At 38.5% G+C, this 828-nt stretch overlaps 1 protein-coding gene across 1 annotated transcript; it reads right to left on the bottom strand.

The window, feature by feature from the left end:
• Positions 1 to 39: 39 nt before the first annotated feature.
• Tsp_13547 (conserved hypothetical protein) lies at positions 40 to 470 on the bottom strand. The gene is given in 3 exon segments (XM_003368364.1): positions 40 to 264; positions 287 to 409; positions 420 to 470. The coding sequence occupies 3 exon segments, from the start codon at positions 468 to 470 to the stop codon at positions 40 to 42; spliced, it is 399 nt and encodes a 132-aa protein (XP_003368412.1).
• Positions 471 to 828: the final 358 nt, after the last annotated feature.

Here is an 828-nt window from a genome sequence, read left to right as displayed (position 1 = left end):
AATCAGGCGGTAAGAAAAAAGGTAAAAGTGCTGATGGCATTAGCATTTTTGCCGGTGCACCTTGTACCCACGGGTTTCGAAATCATAAATGTTGGGACGTCGGGTCAAGTGGAAGCCTTGTTCCAGTATTTCCAGCAAGAGTGGCTTCCGGCCACTAAAATTCCGCTTTGGAACATTCATGGTGTGTCTGTGCGGACCAACAACCATCTGGAAGGTTGGCATGAACATGGCAGCGGCATGAACAAAAGCGCACGAAAGCACCACCTGGGGTTTTATCAGTTTTTACAACTGAACTTTGATGAACAGGGTAAGACCCTGACGGTGGTGCAGCAAATAGATGATGGTTATACACATGGAAGGGTCTCCGTAAGACGTAACGCAGCTTACGGATTCCTGTAGCGACGGGTAGCTGCGATTACGGGTAAATTGCTTCGTAATGAAATTAGTGTAGAACAATTTTTAAGTGCCATATCATATCATATCATATCATACTTTTGAACCACTACGATTATAGCACTTTTGCACTATTTATTATTGTTGTATGTATTTTATTCATTATTCTTGTATATATTGTTTATTCTTTATGATTGTATAGTTTGTCTTTGTCCATTGTATATATTGTAATATAGTTCAAATTTGTTTGTTGTAACATGAAGCTGTATACTATACATTTCCCTAATTTGGAAGCGCTTGTGGCGAAAAGCAGAAATATTTTTGTGCAAAGCAGTCCGCTGATTAGCATAGATGTGAAAAAATAAAATTACAAAACCAAGTTATTATGTGAGCAATGAAATGTATAACTCGAAGAATCGTTAATGCTTTTGACCA

Source organism: Trichinella spiralis, assembly GCF_000181795.1.
Source record: "Trichinella spiralis strain ISS 195 chromosome Unknown Scfld2589, whole genome shotgun sequence".
Classification (NCBI taxonomy): Eukaryota; Metazoa; Nematoda; class Enoplea; order Trichinellida; family Trichinellidae; genus Trichinella; species Trichinella spiralis.
The sequence above is the reverse complement of the archived record's forward strand: the minus strand, read 5'-3'. Positions and strand labels throughout refer to the sequence as shown.

Bases quoted from the DNA above. Each gene is read 5' to 3' on its own strand.
- Tsp_13547 (XM_003368364.1), bottom strand. From the start codon at position 470: ATGGCACTTAAAAATTGTTCTACACTAATTTCATTACGAAGCAATTTA.